This window comes from Apis mellifera, linkage group LG7 (assembly GCF_003254395.2).
Source record: "Apis mellifera strain DH4 linkage group LG7, Amel_HAv3.1, whole genome shotgun sequence".
NCBI lineage: Eukaryota > Metazoa > Arthropoda > Insecta > Hymenoptera > Apidae > Apis > Apis mellifera.
In genome coordinates this window covers 7,715,776-7,735,587 of record NC_037644.1, presented here as the reverse complement: position 1 = coordinate 7,735,587, position 19,812 = coordinate 7,715,776, and the positions used below count along the sequence as shown (strand labels likewise).

The 19,812-nt window shown below is 24.3% G+C and overlaps 1 protein-coding gene across 10 annotated transcripts in view; it reads right to left on the bottom strand.

Moving 5' to 3' along the window:
* The window catches only part of nAChRa4 (nicotinic acetylcholine receptor alpha4 subunit), a 264,788-nt gene that overhangs the window by 43,873 nt on the left and 201,103 nt on the right, over positions 1–19,812 (bottom strand). For all 10 annotated transcript variants that reach the window (XM_016912941.2, XM_006562553.3, XM_016912940.2 and 7 more), the window contains 1 exon segment: positions 5,640–5,776. In XM_016912941.2, the coding sequence (XP_016768430.1) occupies positions 5,640–5,776 (137 nt within the window).

Genomic DNA, 19,812 nt, shown 5'->3' with positions numbered 1-19,812 from the left:
TTACGGATGAAAAATAAAATTGGGTGAATTTTTACGAGCTAATTAGCGATTTAGTTTTGTTTCGAAAAGGGAGAATATTCATGAGGAAGAGGAGAGCAAAGCGATTGAACGGAAAGAGAGTTAATGAGGAAATTACCGATTCAGAATTATGCATCGAATTTCTCAATTGTTTAAATTGAAAATGCGATATTAACGCGTCGGTATAACATTTTTTTAAAAGAAAAAAAAAATTATCATATATATAAAGGAAAACTTGGAATTAAAAGTAAATAATATCCTTGACAATACGTTTCAAGCGATTGATTTCATTCCGTTCTCGAATTTGAGTGTATATTCGATCTTTTCTCTCTTTATAATATTATTAAATAATATAATTTAATTGAGCGAGCAACAAGATACCTCCAAACACTTAACAATTTAATAAATGATAAATTAATGGAAATAATTTGCTTCGCAATACAAGTCCGTTTAATTATCACATTAACGTTTCGATTTCAACAATTCGAGTATTAAAATTTTACGAATTGTGCCGGATACAATTATCATTTGCGCAGTGTGATGAGAGTACACTTTTTGTAAATTTATCGAATCGACCGTGATTTACGTACGTAAATTCCACGGAGCAATTGTGGCCCGTGTTCAAATCATGGCTCTGTAAATTACGGCCTGTAATCACCTTTAGGCGGAACTAGCATGAAACTAATCCTAAAACTTGTTTCTGGCTGGATGAGACGCGTTTACTCTATGGCAAGGATAGGGCGTATTTATCTAGGGCCTGAATTTATAGGTTTCGAACAAAATTATGCTACGTAAAATACATAACGTTTTTTATTCGTAATAATTTGTTACTATTATAATATATTCTCAATTCGATTGCAATAAGAAAATTATTATAATTAAGAAGAATATATTTGTATCGTTTCTTTGTTTTTTATTATTTGTAATGTTAATTGTAATGAACATAGTGTTTTTAATCTTTCAGTTTCTAATTATTCTCATACTAAATAATAGTTTTATATAGTATATTGTATGAATATTAATGATAAAATAAATACTTCTTTGCAATTAATTAACAAATTAAATTAATTAGAATGTAAACTCTTATTTTGTACAACAATCAAGTGAAAATAATAAGCAGAAATATAACATTTTTGTTAGAATGATTTTGAAAATAATTTTCTAGAAATGATAAACGACAAACAAATATAGAATATAGAAATTCTAGAAAGATAGGGATGATCAATAGAGTGGGAATGAAAAGAATTTTTCGAATAACCTAATATTCCTGGAATGGAAAATAGTACATGTGCGACCTTTCACAACTCGATCATTGACATATCCACGTTGAATTAATATCGGCACTGCACATTATAAACGTTCCACTCGAACTAGCCTGCCTACCTGTTCAGAATAAGGCTCGTATGGTCCATTTGTGTGTGATAACCCAGATCCGAAAACAAAAACCTTTTGTTTGGCGGTTGAATATCACGATGACGCACTTTGATAATCAGGAAGACTTTCGAGAACTTCGATAAGGTGCGAGGAAATGAAACCTCGAATAGTTTCAAATGAAATGATGGCCATTTTTCCTCCCCCACAAATATATATTCATATTTACATTTCTTTTACTCGTGTATCATATGAAAATAAAGAATGATTACATATTTACATATATTACATATATTACATATTTTATCAAATATATATATATATTTTTTCTTTTGCATTTTAATCAGTATTTTTAATTAAGTATTAAGTATTAAGTATCAGTATTTTATTAAGTATTTTTATTAATTTTATTTTTATTATTTATATTATTTTTATTTTTATTAATATTTTTAATTAAGTGTAAGATTTACGTTAAAAAAGTGAAGGAAGAAAGTAATATTATTCTGAATATTGCACAAAGAATTCTTTTTTAAATGTATATGTATGATTAGATATGATTAGATATGTATGTGTATGTATTCTTTGCGTTTTTAGTTGTATAGTGGTATGAAAATGGAAAAGGAAATAATATAGAATTATTTTAAACATTGCAAGAATTTTCTTGCTTTAAATCTTATTGCTAGATACTTAATCTATTGAGTGAAGTGTATACAGTACAATTTTGATATTTGAAATATTATTTTGTCAAATTGAAAATATGACAGAGCATGAGAAATATTTTATTTTCTATTATTTTCTTTTTTCTTGTTTACCTAAAAATATATAAAAATATATGGAGAGAAAAAGTTTTTAGAGAAATGAGACACATAAATTCTCTATAAAATATCCTTTACTATAAATCTTTTTTAATTAAAATAAAAAATTGAAAAACAATATTTCTAAAGTAAACGAATGTAAACAATAAAAAATTGACATGCCATTCCATTTAAAAAAAATTAGAAACAGAAAATTTTAAGTCTCATCAAATTAAGATATATTCTAGTAATTCATTATTCAATTTAAAAAATGAAAATATATTAATTTTGGAGAAAACAGGTTATTAACATTTTATAAAATTCAAATTGATAAAATCCTATCTTTAAATAGTTTCATTATCGCAATTTTGTTATACGTTCAAAATGACGAAATTGAAGTTTTATGCTCAAAACGTTTGGTATCTTGTTTAAATATTACACGGTCCAATCGGGATTGAATTCGTTTCGCTAGGAACAGCGTGCGCATGGAAAGTAGAAAGATCGCTGTAAAATCTGGCGTACTTGATGTGAAAAGTTTCGCGCCATAATTTTGATTATTCGTTGCGCCATTAAATTGGAATTGAGATACGTACAAATTATTTTATATAAATTGGGCCAAAAATCTTGAAAGAAGATAATAATAATTTAAATTTTGCAAGAGAAAATTGAATGGTTTCAAATGAGGCATCATGTGATGCGTGTGCTGAAGTGGATGATATTTTAGAGATTATTCGCAAGATTATTTCTTTATTTTTTTAGTTGAATTACGTACATTCTTTAATATAAAATATATATTATAATTAATCATTTACGAATTTATTTATAATTTTTTTGTTTTAATATGGATTATTAGTGGATTATTAGTTTCTTATATTTCTTTTTGTTAATTTTATTTTTCCAATCTATTTGTCTTAAAGATATTAATTATAAAGAAATTTAATTAATTTCATTAATTTTTGCATGAAAATTTAATACATTTTTATAGATATAAAAAGTATTTGATATACATATATATATAACTTGAAATAAAGTTAATATTTATATAAATACAATATTATTCATTTACATAAATAATTTTAATCATATTTACTATTATTTAATATTATTCATTACATAAATAATTTTAATCATTATAATATGCATACTTTTCCCATTAATAAGTCACTGACTCAAAGAGATACAAAAGATACTCAATCTTCCATTTTCCTTTCCAATTTTCCAAAATTTAGAATTTAAAAAAAAATTAAAAATAACTCACCAAATAATCAATCATCTCAATAAGCTCATCTCAATTCGTTTATACACAAATATAAATAATTTCAAAGGAGCATACTTGAAATCTTTCATTTTCAGATCAGATTCGCACATTCGTGCACAGAATTTGAATTTGAAATTTCGTGATTTTAGAGAACCATATCTGGGCCTAATTACGCGTGACGGAATCCGTACATCTGGCGTAGGACGAAAAATTTCAATAATAAGAAAGGCGAAGAATCTATGCAGGAGAAAACGTCGTGGAATGACGAATGGCGGAAAATCGAAGGGGAAGAACTCGGTCATAAATCCTACCCCGTGAAGGCAAATGATTATCGTTGTTACGAAAACGCGAACCTAACTTGTGTGTGCATTGTTCCTTTCTTACCAACAGGGACGAATAATTTTTACGATTTGCATAGTTCCTCGTGCAATGCAAATTTTGCAATCTTTATTTTACAACGTGTTGTAATTTATATCACGATGAGAAATGTAATTGCGGTTGTAAAAACGTAGAGAAACGCGAAAATTAAAACGCACAAAAAAATGTAACACGGAGATATAAAATATAATGGCTCGCTAAAGAATTAAAGAAAATTTTTTGAATAATACATTATAGAGAAATTTATTTTAATTAACTCAAAAATTCTTGATTTTATGTTGATCCTTTTTTAAAACAGTGAAATCAAAACCTCTTTTCATTAAAATTTTTTGCCTGGGAATTTATTTTATGACAGAGTGATAAATTCTGAATATTTATTGTAATTTAAAATTTTTTTTTATTTTACAAAATTATTTTAAAAAAATATATATGAAACTGAAATTTTAAACATTGTTCTCGTGATAGAAGAGCAAATAAATTTCGTGAATAATAAAAAATTTCTTCAAACGGTTAAAATAAGATAAAGATAAACGGTCGTTAAGAAATATTCTTGGAAAATTTAGAAATTTTTAACAATTGAACAGATCTTGATCCTTTTTTTTGCGTTCATAAATTCGAATTAAATCGGTCAAACTTTTTCTCGATAATGTCAATTCAAGTCAAAGAGCTTATTATCTTTGCTCTTGGTAATTTCAAGTTTGATCTTCATCTTAAATATTAAAGCAGACTCCCGTAAGTACTTTGAGCTCTCTTGACCCCTTACGATATCTTCTAACTTCATATCGAATAATGAATTGCAAAATTCAAACATGACCGTGCAAGAAAATTTCAAAATAATTTCATGCTCGTTAATCTCTTCTTGATTTATTTAACATTTTGAAATAAACATGAAATTTCATTAACTTGAAGAATAAAACAGACAAAGGAATACAGAATGCAATATCCCAACAAAATTTATTTCATATTCGACAATCTCGAAATGTATAAAATGATTTAAAGCAATTATAAGCAAGTTGGAAATAAATATTTTTATCAGTTCTTTATGCTATCGTAAGATCGAAAAATATTTGCTTGTCTGATAAATTCAGACAGAAATCGACACAGAAATGTACCATTACTTGTTTCTTCTCTTTGGTAATTCTAGAATGTTTGTACACGAAATATGTACATACGTATATAGAAGTTTGCTTCTGAGCAAGAATATGAGCGACAGTTATGAGAGTAGGAAAAAGGATGAAATAAATCGAAGATTTTTTTTTTAAGAGATTTAAATTCGATTTTACATATTTGCAAATCATTATGAATATTATATATTAATATTAAAGGATAATAGTATTATGTATTCTTTCAGATTGAATAAAATATGATACATCATATTATTGACATCATATAAGATTTCATATTATACTTTCTTCTAATTCCAATATCAATTTATGTAAAATTTATATAAAATTAAAAATTAAATTATATTCACTGGATAAAAAAAACAAAAAAATTTTCTTGGAGTAAATTTTCTTTTTTTTTTGAACACTTTAATAAAAATAAATAATCTTAATTATTAATTCTTTCGAAATAATATATATTTCTTAATACAAAAACATTTTTCAATTTGTCCACGACTTGTTTGACATTTTCATTTAAATGGTAAAAACGAACAAGCGTCGAATTTGATCGATTTCAAGCATTTCTCAAAAATCTTCATCGTTTCTTCACTTTGAATTTTTTATGCATATTTTTTATATACATGTGATATACCCGAGAAGTCATCTTCGATAACAGATGGCTATTTGAGTTGCTTCCAATATGTCTGGAACACTTACCTTATCGAAACGAGTATCATGGCGAATATCAGGTACTTTCCAAGCAGCGGCACGACCAGCGACGTAGGTGGAATGATCTCGACGACCAGCAGGAAAAACACGTGAAGACTGATGAGAATGGAAATGGAGAGCGTGACCTGTAACGATGAGTTATTCGATTAAAATTTGTCTTATTTGAATTTTTCAACGTTAATTGTGAAAATATTGACAGATTTTTGTAATAATTTTCCATAAAAAGAGATGTTTGTTTTATTAGCACAATGAAATATTATTTTTAAGAAAAGTGTGTTGTTCACAGTTTTCAAATATTTAAATAAAATAATGATAAGTAAGATTATTGTGTATTATTTATAAAAAAATTAAATTATTATTTTTCTTTCTTCTCACGAAGTAGGTCATGTTTCAATATTGTTTCAATATTATTTTATATTTAGAGTTAAAAAGAAAAATTTGTTTATAAAAGTTATATGGCAAATAGATGGTAATGATATAGGAGTAATTTTTTTATAGATATTTTTTTTTTAGTTTTCAAAGTTAGATTTCAAAGTTTATTTTTTTATATTTATTTTTCTATTCTTAGTTAAATAGCAAAATGTTTATACAATAATTTCATTATTCAGAAAATTATGTCATAATTTTCATTGATAAATTTTGAATTAAAACCAAGAATATCAATTCAGTGCTATATAAATGTGAATGTATATTTTTTCACACATTTATTGCTATGACATTATTAGATTTATTTTTCTATTTGTTGCCAAATAACTGATTATTAGAAATCATTGAATGAACTAGAACTCTTATTATTTTATTAATAACAGAGAAACATCATATTTAAAGTAAACAAAGAGACCTTGGTATTTTTGAAAATACTTCACTCACAAAAAAGGATTATTTTAGTCTCATGGCTCCCTTTCTACCATGTAATTTTTTGTAAACAAAGTTTCTTCGTGATTCTAAAAATAACGGAGATATTCAAGGTGATCAGAATTATTGCCCCACTTTGCATATATTAATCAATATCTAATGTTATAGTCACTATTTATTTAAATTTATTTTTTCTCAAATATAATTACATTCTCTTTTCATTTCTATTTATTTACTTTGACAAATTGTTTTTTACATCAATTTATTTTATTCATGTTAATAATAAAAATATAAAAAGATTAATTATTGTAATATAAGCTTTTATTTCATTTATATTTTAATTAAAAATAATAAGATTTACATTAATGTTATCTATTACTTTTATATTATCTTGATATTAATATGATATGAAAATATTAATACACAAAAAAAAATACAATTTAAACTACTCAACATATAATAAATATATTGAAAAATATGAATAGATATAATATTGTTTCCTAAATTATGTTTATAGCATAATGTTTTTAAAGACAAAATATTTATTATACTTTTATAATATTATATAATTTATTTTAAAAAGATATTTACTTTTATAATTAAAATAATGTTATCAGTTAAAAATTAATTTAAAAAAGAATATTATTAAGAATATTTAACTATTATTATTTATTATTATGACTTTAGTTTTATTTTCTATAAATAGAATGTATACAAATTGATTATTTAATTCGTTGTTCCTTTGAAAAAAATTTTCTCAATTATATCAAGATGAATTTTCATTCTTCTCTTGTTTTATCAGGATTCTTCTGACAAGAGACAAATTAAATTTTATTCAAACAGGACACTGCAGATGTAGTGGGCTGGAAAATTTGTATTTGTGATACGAATAAAGAATATGAAACAGGAATAAAGAATAAACAGAGATGAAAGAAGATGAAATAATGAAGTAAAGTTATTAAAATTACAATTACAATTCAATTATTTAGTAAATGAAATGTTAATATTCGAATAATGTGAAATTATTATTCTGTATATTTATAAATTATAAATATATTATATTTTAATGTATTATAATTCTCAATTTTAACCAAAAATTTTATTTAATTCTTGATAAGCAATAAATAAAATAATGATCAATTTTAACATCAAATAAACAGATAAATAACATAAATTTAAAGTATTTAGAGAATCAATAAGTCACATAAATTTCATATTTATATTTTCAAATGCTATAAATTAATTATATAATTAACTGAAAATACGACAGCTTATTACAATCGTTTAATTACTGTTGCATTGAAGCATTTTCACATTTTCATGTTAAATTTTGTCATTATATATTGTTTATTGTGGAAAAATTTATGCCAATTAAATAAATATTTTTGTTTTTACTAATTATAAATTATTGCAATTCAAATGCGACAATTAAGTAATTGCTTAAGCAGAAAATTAAAAGACAATTAAAGAGTATTATTGCAATAATCATCAGTACATATTAATATCAATCATTATATTTCATTTATTAAAGAGAATTTTAATCTTAATAACTTTACGTAATATTGCTAATTTTCTCGGTTTCTCTTATTAAATTCACTCATTTATATTCATTCAAATTCATTATTCTTGTTTCATATTCTTTATTCGTGCCATAAATACAAATTTTATATTAATGAGAGTTGTTGTAAATAGATGGCTAAAAGAACTAAGGGAAAAATATTGCAGTTATAATAGAAAATTTTGTAATTTAAAAAAATTTCTTGATTAATGGAAAGTTGCAAACTTCATATGATATTTCATTATTTTGAGGGTTGTTATTTTCACAAGAGAATATTGTTTGTTATGGAAATATTCTGATGAATATTCATAATACATTTATGATATTTTTCATAAAAATAATTTTTGATTGCAATTTTATGATTTATAGAAAGACAGAGCTATTTTTAGCTTTCCATTATATGTTATATAATAGAGTCTTCTAGATTTTTTCTGTCAAATTATGTCAGCATTTTTTTGCAATTATTAAAATCTATAATTATTGAAAAAAAATTTTGGAAAATTTATTTTTGCATAGTATAGATTTACTATTTTTATTTTTTACTTCTTTATATTGTATCAATGTTATTTATGAATAAATTGTAAATTTTTATATAATTGAAATAGACTATAAAATATATGATATACATTTGCATAATATATATTTGCAAAATAACACCAATTCCATTATATTCATTTATTTATTCTGATATAAAATTAATTTTTTCATTTATTCTTTCTAACAAATTTTTTAAATCATTTATCTAAAAAAAAATTGTTTTTCACGCAACACATATCATATTGCAATCTCTTTTGATTCCTTTATAAATAAACCTCTCAGAATTTTTTCAATATTTTCAATATTATATCACAACTAAAAATTTCATAAATATATACATATACAACATATTTCATTTACATAAATAACAAATATTATCCTAAATTATTTTCATTAATTTATTAAAGCCTCGAACATTTTAAAAAATTTATCTCTTCTTGGAATTATTGAATTATTAAAAAGTCATAAAAAAAGAAGAAGAAGAAGAAAAAAAAAGAAATTTTTTGCTGAAAAAGTAATGCCGCGGTCACGAAACTCGACAAGAAACTCCGAATATCTTGCACAGTTACCTCGTCGCGACACGTTTCGCCGTTATTAATCCAGAATTTCCGTGTTACGTTTCCGGCCACGAACAACAGAATCCATCGGGTTTATAATACGTTAGCACACAGAATGTCTTCACCGTTACAATTGGGTCAATATTGTTCTATATTGATAGTTGACACACCTTCCGAACTCACGGTAAATTGGATTTTGTCTAATATCGGGAATAAAGAGAAGAACACCACCACCACCATCACCACCACCATCACGATTCTGCTAAACTTGAACGTATGACACATTTGCGGGACGGTGTTGTAATTCGATTTATTGTCGAGGTGTGCTCCTTATTCGATGTCGCGGAATAATTGAAGCCTTTGGCAAAGGAAAGAAGAACAAAGGGGATGTTCAACTTCTCCCCATCTTTCGAATGTTTTTTTCGAGAGCAACAAAGTAAGAAGAGAAAGTAATAAATAGGAAGAATCGTTGAATCTTATTGTAAACAGATATTCTTTTATTTCGTTATTATATTATATTATAAGGAGTATTTTATTTTTTGTATCATTATTGTAATTAAATCGTTTATTGTGTTATTAAAAAAAAAGATATTAAGGAATTTTTCCATATTCTTTTAAGTATGGATTAATTGGAATGAAGGATTTTAATCATTTCTTTGCAAGATAAAGATGAATCTTGTACTATTGAGAAGAAATTTTATTTGGAAGTAGCTCGAGTATGTAATTGGTCAGACGATATTAATCGATATTAATTTTTAGAACGATATTATTCATTATACAATTATAAATATTAAAAAAAAATAGTAGAATAAGAAGAACTAAAAAAAAATTTATATTTCCATTGATTGATGTTCAATTTCAATTATGTTTTTTAAATTGTCTCTATTTATAAACAAGAATAAAAAATGAAATAATATATTATTTAATATAAAATTATTAATGTATCTAAATTATATATTAGATTAGATTTTAATTATTAAATTAATTTATCACTTTTTTTTATATACAACAGTTTTATTTCAGAACTTATCCACTTAGAGTGTGAGAAATAAACATCTATTATTTTCAAAATGAACAATTGTTATATCAAAGATACAAAAAATAACTCTATATCACTTTTACACAATAAACATCACATAATTTCAGAAATTTTATACAATCACATTACAACGAAAAAAAAGAAAAACTTAAATTTTATCAATGCAATATTAAAAAATTGAAAATTGAAGTATCTATTTTACATTCTTATTTACGCTTTTCAACAGCAAACATTCTCTTCTATCGTATTACGTTTCCTGCGCTTTTATGAAACACGATGATGCACGAGGAACGTGTCAATGCGAAGAGTGAACGCAACTAAATTAACCTGAAAATTACCAATATCTATATATTCTCATATTCAAGGATTATACATGTCGCTACGTGCTATGGTCGGAATCGCCATTAAATGCTACGTGATCATCAACAGCAATGGTCGTTAACTGACAGTGCATTTTGCACATGGGTGTGGCACGATATTGCGGAACGATTGGTGAGCCTTCGCGTGATAACGCCGCTGTCTATTTTCCTCTATTAATCAGAACTCACGACGATCGATTGATAATAACGATTGCGTTCTTAGATACGTTTAACAAAATTTTAATAATAATTGAAACAATGAATTTCCAAATTTTTAATTAGTAGAATTAATTAATCAGAACTATGCACAATTTAACAATATATATTTTGAAAATATTAAATATTTTTTTCTTATTTAAATATATTTTAAATGTACAAGTAATATATTTTTAATATAATTTAATAAAATTTGTATAAATTTTAAAAGATGTGTTATATTATCTAGATCATTGAATATGTTTGATATTAAATGAATTTTATTAATTGTAATATAGGAAAATTTTGATATCAATAATATTTTAATTACATAGAAGATTCAGAAATTAATCAATCAAGTTGTATTATATAAAATGGATCATTCAAGATTATTTTGATTCTTTGAATTTTCAAATCAAAAATGGCAAATCATTATTTAATTACCAAAGTTATTTTAATTGACTTATTGATTTTAACAATCGTTTTTTTTTATAATAAAAATTATGAGAAAATTTTATGATGGAAAAGAATTTATCAAATATTTTCTTCAACATTATTTCTGTTTTCTCTTTGAAAAGAAAAATTTGTTCTTCTTTATCATATAAATTTTATATATTTTTATATTTATTTAAGATATATTGATTAGTTTTTGGCATGATTAAACATTCAGAAAGATTCTTATGAAATTTGAATGATATAAAAGATATAAAAGATTACATTTTGCATAAGTTTCGACTTGGTCACAGTGTAACAGATGTCGCAAAACATACATATTCGGTTTATACTTGGCAAAGTGTATTGTGATAGTTTGAATTTACTATCACGAGTTTGCAGAGTTTCTCGTTGAAAATTTTAGGCTTTGAAAAGAACGTTCAATATACAGGAAACTGAGTTAAATGAGGAAAAAATTTAGAAATTTAAGAATCGACATGTATTTAGTATAAGACAAATTTTTAAAATAAGATTTTGGAAATAAGAAAAATATTACGAGATCAATTATAGATATTTATTTCTAATTTTTGTTTGATAATTATAATAAAATTTACGTATAAAAATAAGTTAAAGTAAAACGATACTTAATATCAATTAAAATAACTTTTTTTATTATTTTTGAAATAACAAAAGAAAAAATTATATATATACTTTTGATATTTTGAACAATTTTGTCTACATGTATTTTTAAATAATTTTTTCAATATATCACTCTCACTTTTTGATCCTATAATTCAATTAATGAGATATACATGTAATGTTATTCATAAGATGCTAAGAATATCTTATCCAATAATTTGAATAAATAAAAATTTCTATCAACTCAAAGTTTCTTTTATTAACAAATATATATTAAATGAATTAGATAATTATTTCAATTATTTTACTTATCCTACATTTCATTATTATCTTCATTATTTCTTATACAAAGAAATTAATGTTGAAAAATTACCATCGATAATGACATAAATAATATATCTAAAGATAAATATAAGAAAATCAATGTTGATAAAACGACAAAAATATTACTAACAGATAAAAATTCTCAAAGAAGTCATCAATTAATTTCTCAATTCAATTACATACTCGAATCTCCCACATTTGTCTAGATATTACAAATACTATGCTTTTCGACGCAATAACGATTGAATCAATCAAATTAATCAAAAGCATCGTGTACCCAAGCCGAAACTCCAATTGGCATATATATACGCGGCATATATATATTAACACGGTCTCATACAAGTCATTAAACTTATCAGTGGCCGATTCCAACTGATTAATCAATGTAACGACATTCCTCTATCAGCTTTAATGAACGAACTCAATTATCCACCGAAATTCCTATTCCTACTCGCCTAGGTTAGGTTAGGTTAGGTCACGCTCTACGAATACAAAATGAAACCAAGCGCTAACCGCAGCCACGACGTTATCGCGGATGTAATGGCTACACGGTGTAGCGGTAACGAAATGGAATCCATGAAATGTTGAAACGTTAATAGGTTAGAATTGGCGGTGACGGCGATAGAATCCGGGCGATTCGAGCTTTTGTAAATCGAGCGGTCGTTAAGACTAACTATCGGGGTGGCGCCAGTGTCGCGCTTCTTGCGCCACGTTTAATCAACGGCGATTAGCGTAAACGATCGTAATTTGCGATAACCGAGTTCGAGGATGTTGGAGACACTTGGAAGACGTCGGTCTCCGTATAAAATGTCGTGACATTTGATTCGTCTGGTCGGAAATGTCAAACGATTCGACGCTTGATTGCACATTCGAAATCTTTCCTGCATCTTGTGGGGTGTGGCCATCGATCGAGATCCCTTTTCTAGAAATTTGTGGAATCGGGACACCGAATGTAGGATGATTTTGAGAATTGTTTCATTATTTTGTATTTTTTATTTGAGTGGAATATTTCTAGTATACAAAAATTCAGATGAGATCTATTTTTTTTTTTTTTGCGTCTAAATGTATGTGTCTTTTAAATAGTTTTTTTTAAATGATTAGCTGAATCTTTTATACAATTCATTAAATTTTTTGCTTTAATACACTTTTACTTATAAATAAGAACAAATTGTTGAGAATAAATTTTATTGATTTTCAATTAAGAGGAGAATAGTAAGATTTTTTTCTAATTTTTGGTTATTTTTTTTTTTTGGAAAATTTAAAATTATGATTGAATAATTGTAGAAAGTTTCATATGAAATATGAAATAAATATTAAGAAAATCTTAAGAAATTTATGAATTTTTTTACTTTTTATAAATTCAAACAAAATAGGATAGAATTTGAATAATAATGTAAAAAACATAAAAAACTATATATTGATAAAAATTTCAATAGTTTTAATTTTAATTTTATACAAATACCAAATATATAATAACATGACCAGAATTTATTTTTTAATAATTACATATATTTTACACAATCATAATAAATTAGGATTTTACTTTCTTCCTTTTTATGTTTTTGATATCTAAATGAGCGATTGAATTTTTATTATTTTATTTTGCTAACAACATATTGATTAGAATAAAATAAATATTAAATATAATATATTGTACAAAATAAGCAAATATAATTAATAGCAAACAATTTAATTTCATCTCTAATAAAGCAGATGAAATATGTATGTTTAATTTCCTGCAAATATAGTAAATATATTATCTAAACCACGAAACAGAATTTCTAGAAATGGAACAGAGAAAATGAAGAATAGTTTCATCAAGTTGTCATTTCATAAATTAGGCAATATTGTTATACAGCGAGTGCAAAATATATTCCTATTCATCTTTTCCCCTTTGTTTAAATATTATTTTTAATACGATTGTTTTATGTTATATTGTATTTTGTAATGATGAAAAAATAAGTTATTCTTGTCTCGATAAGAAAATATAAATTCATTTTGATTTAAAATAATGACAGGGAGGAAATTTATTCCAGATACAACCAAAGCAAAATAGCTGAAGAACCAATATCCAATATAAAATAATCTCCCAGTCTTGAAAGATGAATGAAAAGGACATCTGACGAATACTTTTTAAACTTTTGTTATGCAACCATAAATTACAAAGTTTATTTTCTATTCCATTTCCCCAACAAAAGATATTGTCGTTATTAAATTGCAAATTTTTATGCAAATATATTACATATGTTTTGTTTTTATATTTTATATTTTTCATAAATTATTTATATACGATATATAAATACGTTAAATATTGAAAATATTTAATTTCTATTATTTATATTATTTTATATTATATTATTGCACTTTTTATCATAACTTATTTAATAATATCAATTGTGTAATAAATAGATTTTCTATAATAAAAAGTTAATAACTAATTCATTAATTCAATTGTAATACAAAATTTAAAAAGTAATATGATACAATACTGAAAGGAAACCTTTAAAAAAAATATACATATATTTTATTGTTTATTATAAAAAATCTTGAAAACTTATTGTTAAGTATATATTTAATAAAATTATTATTTCACAAACATATATAGATATTCTGCAAATGTACTTATATTATGTGTATACTGATTGACTTCTTAAACAAAAAGTATTCTTATTATCATGACTTGCATTATACTTCTAAACTTATACCACGTTCACTGAGTTTCTGTACAACCATCATTTTGTACGAAATTAAGGTCTATGTATAAAGTTTCCCCTCACAGACAATCTCATTTCAAGAGCATGTTTAGCAGCTGAACGTCGTAACGAGGAGGATTGATAATTTTCTTCCCTCTTTCGATATTCCTCAATTCAGCACAATGCTTTCTCGAATAAATCATATAGAACAATAAACATTTTTTTTCTTTGATTACGTGTGACGAAAGTTTAAATAATATTCCTGATACTTTTCTCATTTACTTTTATTCTCTACTTTTTATTTTCTCATTTACTTACATTACTTTTCTCATTTCTTTTTATTTAATTGGAAAATTATTTTGTTGCATATTAATCCTAAACTATTTATTATTATTAATCACATCAATTAATTAAATATAAATTCTCATATTTAATATTATCATATATCGTATAATAGAAAATTTAATTTATCAATCTAGTGAAATTTATTTATTATTTACTTTTATTCAATTTTATTAAATAGATTAAATATAAATTCGATTACTACTTTAAAATTTGATTTTAAAATGAAGAATAAAAGAATGCAAATGCTGTCTCGTTTCAATGGAATATCACTTTAAGGGGATGAAATCAGCGCTCAAAGTTTCAATACTTTTTCTTTTCTCTATCCATTTACGTATAACTTACGTAAGATAGAACAGAATTTTAAATCGTAAAATCTTCAACTTTTTTCTTGAAATCGTGAAACGATGAAATTGTATTTGTAAGATTGAAAAAATTGGCTTTGAAACTTTTGAGAATAGATCTCGATCTCTCAGAAAGAAATTCTCCATCGATAAAAAGATTCCTCCCCATACTTTCAATATCAAAATTTTCGAACGGATTCCCTTGCGAATATTTAACTCTGTATCTGACTGTACATCAATAGGGGACAATCAGAGGTTATTAACCAGCGAACCAGCCATGATATTGTATCCTTTGCATCAGGGGTATCGCCATAAAAACGAAGGTAAGTATGGTGCATGCAATTTCGACGACCGTGCTGACTATGGGTCAATCACCGGACCGCGATATTGCTTATCGATTCTCTCGAATTGATTGACATGCCTCGAAGGGCCAAATAGCTACGCGTTCGATCCTCCATCTTTTTCTCTCTTTTTTTTTTTTTTTTCAGAAAAAAATCCACCATCACTCCCAATCTTCTCCACGTCTATTTCCAATCTTATTTCTATCTATAAACGCCTTTTTCATTTTATTATTTATATTGGTCTGTTGTATTTAACGTTTATTCATTGGAATAATCAATTAATTATTGTGGAAAATATCTATTAAAGTGGATTGTACCTTGAATAGAAAATAAATTATTAAAAAATAAAATAAGTAATTATTTTTAATGATAATTTCACACGATCATATTTTGTTAAAAAAGTAAATATAAAGAAATTTATTTCCTATGATGGGATTAAAGAATTGGAAATTATTAGAAGATGAATGATACTTTGGTTAACTGGTAAAATAAAATTGAAATAATTCATTATACGATTCATTTTCTCGAGAATAATTATAATAGAGAATTTGTATTTCCTAAATGATGATATCATTTTGTACATGTATTTCTTGAAATATTTATGAAATTATTCTCTATATGTGTATGTAATATAATTTTATATAAAAACTTTGGAATAACGTGAGAATTTTAACGAAAGAATTCTGTGCGAAAATAGATAAACCCATTGATTGTTGCCTCGCTACAGAAAATCTGTTCTTTAATCATCACTGATGGTTCATCAGTAATCCTTTGAGCTCAACAGCTATTCAAACAAAAGTTAGTTTCATGAAACTTTAGTATCAAACGCTGTATCTTAAATCTTCTAAATTGATACACTTTGAGAGAGAATTTTGCATTAATTGTTGTAAAAGGAAAATATGCTACGATGTAGTTAATTAGAGACATAATATAAATTCAAATGAAATGAAGGAAAGAAAGTTTATATTTATCACGTACAGTGAGCAATAAAAAAAAATATATGTAATAAAAAATAATTCAAGGAATGTATAATAAAAAAATTTCATTTGTATATGTAAGTATACATTCAATGATATGTAAATAAATTACATAAAATTTTTCACTAATTAAATTTACATATATATATATAATATATAAAAAAATACTGTGCACAATTTAATAATGATTGTAATAATTGTTTTAACATATTAATGGATTAAGATTTTTTCTTGGAGACACAAATTATAAAGTCTATTAAGTTATTATGTAAAAATATTTTTGTTATGAATTATATGCATTCAGTTGTTAATAAATATTGTTTATACATTTTTGAATTTTATATTATACTTGCACAAATGAATTTATATATACTATTATAAATACATGTATATTTTTCATTATATATTTTAACAATTTTATAAATACATTCTTTTAAAAATTCATTATTCCATATAAATTTTTTATTAAATAAATAGCATATTTGCAATAACTTTAAAGTTAAAAAAATGCAAAAATGTATAAAAAAAAAAATAGAAAATTGATTGAAATAAGCATAAATTAAAATTGAAATGTTTGAAAAGTTTACTTTAACCCGTTATCCTACTAAACTTATTTCCACCATCATTTCCTCTTTTCCCACTCTTTTATACGTCACTTCGAGAAGCCAGTTTCTTACACTGGAAAGAAACTTCATTTCAATATCTAATCATTTACCCCGATCTTCAATTCCTCCTTTTTATTTCTCCTATATTCACCAACCATTATTGAACAGATACTATATTAAAAAATCATTTTCTTCTCTACTTATATATTTCTTAAATCTTACATTGTAAATTGTTTAGCCTCACAAATATATTTCTCGTTAATCTTATAAAATCACAAAATCAATTTAAAATGGATTAAAAATTTTGATTTTACAATTTGTACATTTACAAATTCTCATATTTAAAGATTATTATTATACAATTATTATTAAAACAAAAGAATCCAAAATTTTAAATTCTTATAATATTCAATATATTGAAAAAAATTAGAAAATGTCAAACCAATCCTGATTGCAAACTGCAATTAACTTTTTTTAAAATAAAATTTTTATTATTTATATTCGATATTATGAGTGAATTTCTTCTACATTCCTTACATAAATGAAGGGATTTATAAGTTATATCCAAAATTTATTATTAATACAGAAAAATATTATTTAATACGCATAAATGTAGTAGTTTTTAGTATTCATATATTATGGTAAACGTTATTTTTGCGAAATATATTTGAGATTCTTTTTATAATGTACTTGCTTTACACGATTCTCTTTCACGTAGATTTTTTTTTTATTTTATTCGTTTTTACACTGAATTTTTTTTTCACTTTCACACGTTCTTTTTCATCACGTTTTATTCATCTTTATACGATTTGTTTATTTATTTACACGGTTTTCTTATCGCCTTTTCTCTTGCTTTTACACGATATTTTCACAGATTTTTATCCTCTCACTACTTTTTTATCCTCGAACCGAGGAAGTCAACAAATATTCAAAGAACAGTTTTATTACCAGTGTGATGTAGATAAAGGAAAATTGTGTTTCAGAATTGGATTTAAGAATGTAACGATATTTAGATTATTCATTTGCTTAATAAAATTCTTGTCAAAATTCTTCAGAATTTTATTTGAAAAGATTTATATTGTTTTCTTTTTCTTTTTTTATGTATGCATTGTTGTAAATGTAATAAAATAGAATATGTACAAATATTTGTAATATTTGTAATATTTATTGAGAATGATAAGCATTATTCTCGTGCAATATACATTATATGTTTATCTATGAATCGAACAGTGATATATTGAACATTTACTTACAACAAATAAAATTTACATTATACATTTGCACCTATAAAATAATCAATATTGACAATTTAAACAAAATTTTAAATATACTTTTAATAAAATAATTTCTCTATTTACATTCAATGTATTGTGAAAAATAGATATTCGAATATTTAATTAAACAATAAAAGTCGATTTTACGTTAAATGGATTGATTGTAGAATCTATGTTAATTAAACATTTTTTTCTCATACAAAATTTACGTGAAATAATATAATAATCGTATGATTCTTTAAAAGAGTTTCATTTAAAAAAAATATAACTATTTACATTATTCATATTATTTATAATATCATTATATCAGTGGAAAAAAGATTTCTTGTCAAAGTTAAAACAAAAATTCGATGATAATAATAATTTCCTGCCATGTCTGATACTGATACTGTGATATTGATCAATCTATACTTACAATTCATGATGAATATCATTTTTGAAGTCTTGGAAATTTTCTTTAAAACTTTTTATGTAAAAGTCTAGTATTAAAAAGAATTAAGAGAAAAAATTCTGTTATTTAATCCCTTATCAAGAACAATATACTATATAATTTGTAAGATGATACATCCCATTCATAGCATTTTATGAACGACATTGTCTGATGAAATATATTATCCATAGCATCTTATGATTATAATTTCATTGAAAATCAATATGAAATTTTCTCTGAAATTTATTTTTTTCAATTGAAAGTATTGCATTTGTCGTTCCTTTCATTCAATTCTTTTATGTTTCAAAACTTCAATATGTTTCATGGAACATAAAACTCTTGAACGAGAATAAAATATAAACAATTCTATTTTAAAAGTGTTCCAAAAAGTGTCAAAAATATTACTTTTGTTTGGAGTTGAGAAATTTATCAAGAATTTACAATTAAGAAGATAGAGTAGAATAAAAAGAAGAATAATAGGAAAGTGTGATCTTTAGAATTTTTTTAAAAATTGAAATTTGTTTTTTCCTGTTCAAAATATTTTGTAGAGAAATAAATAATACTTTGACAGAACGTATAAATAATATTCCAATTCATTTTACAAAATTTATTTTCGACTGCAATATAAGTGTAGAGCTTGGTATTATTTTGATGAAATAA